Source organism: Camelina sativa, chromosome 19 (assembly GCF_000633955.1).
Source record: "Camelina sativa cultivar DH55 chromosome 19, Cs, whole genome shotgun sequence".
NCBI lineage: Eukaryota > Viridiplantae > Streptophyta > Magnoliopsida > Brassicales > Brassicaceae > Camelina > Camelina sativa.
In genome coordinates, this window is record NC_025703.1 from 8,278,898 (window position 1) to 8,281,703 (window position 2,806).

General features: G+C 37.0%; 1 protein-coding gene across 1 annotated transcript in view; it reads right to left on the bottom strand.

Annotated features, from left to right (window-relative positions):
• LOC104765527 (DEAD-box ATP-dependent RNA helicase 13-like) overlaps positions 1 to 2,116 on the bottom strand; it is a 6,559-nt gene extending 4,443 nt beyond the window's left edge. Inside the window, exons 1-5 of the mRNA XM_010489252.2 lie at positions 1,797 to 2,116; positions 1,340 to 1,668; positions 966 to 1,154; positions 692 to 886; positions 386 to 562 (exon numbers count right to left, since the gene is read on the bottom strand). Coding sequence (XP_010487554.1) covers positions 386 to 562; positions 692 to 886; positions 966 to 1,154; positions 1,340 to 1,668; positions 1,797 to 1,986 — 1,080 coding nt within the window. The 5' untranslated portion in view covers positions 1,987 to 2,116. The remainder of the gene's footprint in view (positions 1 to 385; positions 563 to 691; positions 887 to 965; positions 1,155 to 1,339; positions 1,669 to 1,796) is intronic.

The following is a 2,806-nucleotide window of genomic DNA, read 5'->3' on the forward strand; positions in this document are numbered from 1 at the left end:
CAGTTTGCATTTTCCCTTCATTTGGTCTATCTGTCCCTGGAAGCAAGTCGATTATAGACTGCAGCTCCCTGAAATGACCACTTTCAACCATGCGATCAGCCTCGTCCAACACAAAGAACGACAAGGAATGCAGCTGCCAAAGAGATCAGAAAAAGACAGAACCATTACACATTGTCTACGAATAGCTAAATAATAGTAGCAACAATTTACACATGCCTTAATTAGCAGACATACTCATTCTCAAGAAAACATATAAGATTACAATCTGATTTCTGCACCTTAGCACAAATACAATAATTACACCAGAATCTGATAATGTAAAAGCAAGATACCAAACTAAAAAGAAGCACAGGATTCTGCAAGTCTCCAATTATGCATTACGTACCTCTACAAGATGCTTTTCTCCAGCGGACATAAGTTCCCATAACCTTCCTGGAGTTCCAACTACTATTTCTGGTCTCCCATTCAAAAGTCTTTCCTGTTTCGCTGATGACATCCCACCAACAATAGAAACGATACTGACGCTGAGATCCTTGGCAGCAATCTTAAGATGATCCGTCACCTGGTATACGGGAAAAGCAGGAATTGTATTTCAGAACTTCCGTATGACCCTCAACCAAAAGTGAACAAAGAAGCATGTCATGTCAGAAGGAAAAAAATAAGAAAGCAATGTGATGATAGTAAAGGATACCTGAAGAGCAAGTTCCCTAGTTGGAGTGATGATTAGAGCTCGTAAATAGCCATCTGCAGCATATTTTTTTGCTTCTTCTCCTTTTAATGCATACAATTTACCAACCTTTTCCCGCTCGTCTAAGAGGCGTTGCAGTATGGGCAACCCAAAAGCAAGAGTCTTTCCAGATCCTGTCTCAGCAGCGCCAATTACATCCTGTGGTCCAAATATGAGCCATACATCAATAAAATATATTTTTCGGGAATTAATAGAAAGTAAAAGCTGGTCATCTTACCTTTCCCTGATATGCTGCAACGGGAAAACAAGCCTTCTGGATTTTTGTCGGCTTGTTGAATCCGAGGTGGTATATTGACTTCATGAGTAGTGGATGTAGTCTCATCTTACTCCATTTACGAAATTCCGGAGGAATCTCTTCTTCCTCAACTTGCTCCTCTACTTTGTACTCCTCATCGCAGCTAACTGCTAGAAATGATAATTTACCATTATGACTTAAGCTGAGTGTAATATGGTGACAGAATAACAAACCTCAAAGATAGGCATCAATAGACTAAGGTATTCCTTGCCAAATCTAAATCTCCATACGAAAAATTGTCATATATACCGACTACCTAGTAATGATTTACCTATTTTGCACCAAAAAGTAAAANCAGCAGAAGATTCATTATACTTTTCGGCCTCCTTAATCTTCTTCTGCTTCTTCTTCTTCTTATGCTCCTTCTTCTCCTTATTCCTCTTAGTTTTATTCTCTTTTATCCTAAGACTCTCCAAGTTATCCTCATCATCATCCTCATCTTCCCTTCCTTCTCCATCTCCATCTTCTTCTTCAATTATCTCATCCACATTCTCATTGTCACCATCATCATCGTTCTCTCCATTTTGTTTCTTCGACTTCAACTCTCTCTCTGTTACATCACTCTCAATCACAGGAAGATCTAAATTGTAATCAGCTTCATCAATCTCCTCAAGTGAAAGGAAACCTATCCAAACAAAGTATATAAAGTTTCAGACTTTTCACTGAACTAACAAGGCGAAGCAATGACTCTAGACATGAATGAATTTGAGATTTCTAATACAAACATTACAAAATTACAGTTTTTTTTTATACCTCCGTCGAGCTGGCCTGAACCTGCAAATAGAGTTGAAAAGGTTTCGCCTTCGTCGTCTTCTCCGATAGGTATAGAAGAGCTCCACGGAAGTGAATCAATACGTTCGAAATCCTCCTCACGTTTTCTCTTATGAGTTCTCTTGCTCTTCTTCTTCGCCATCGAGGAAGATTCGTTGCCGCCTACAACCATTTTAGCTGTTGATTTGAGTTCGAATGATCACCAAATGTTTAAAGGGAAGCGCTTTGGTGAAGGAGTCGTCGTTGGCAGAGAGATGAATGATCTCAGGAAAAAAGCTTAAAACTTTCATAAACCCTAAATCGGAACAAGACGATGTGATGTAATTAAACCGGTTTCGGTTCTTAAATTAATATAAACCGAGTAATTTGCCTCGTACAAACCCGAGTCGATTGGAACCAATAATGGAGGATTAGGATTTATGGGCTTTTCTCATAAAAACCCATTATTAGCTTTTTATCTGCAAAAACCCAACCCAATCTATTTAATTTTTGATATTTTCTTGAATTTAATTTTAAAATCTTTTTTTGGAGCACAAACTTTTTTTGTTATAGAATATTTTTATAGTACGTAGTTTTAGAATATATTTTTTTTGGGCTGCATAATGATAATGAGTAATTTTATTTAATAAAAACGATATTATTGCACGCTTTTAGCTGTCATTATTGCTAAAGTGACGAGTGAATAGCCCATTAGCATGCAATTGGAGCATTGATTAGTGATTAGTGCTAATTAAAAAAGTTGTTGAACTCATTTGACTCTCGTTTTAATACATTCTCTAGAGAAACACAGTAATTATATCACGGATGCTGACCGTAATTTATGGCTCGTACGTTAAACCAGAAAAAAAAGGAATCATATTATTCTTCTCTCGCATGGCTTGAAACAAATGTGTTTCAACATGAGTGAGTGTTTTATATGTGCCAAGTGCAAGTATATATAGTATAAAGTGTATTTGCTATTAAGCAAAAAAAAAAAAAAGTGTAATTTGCGA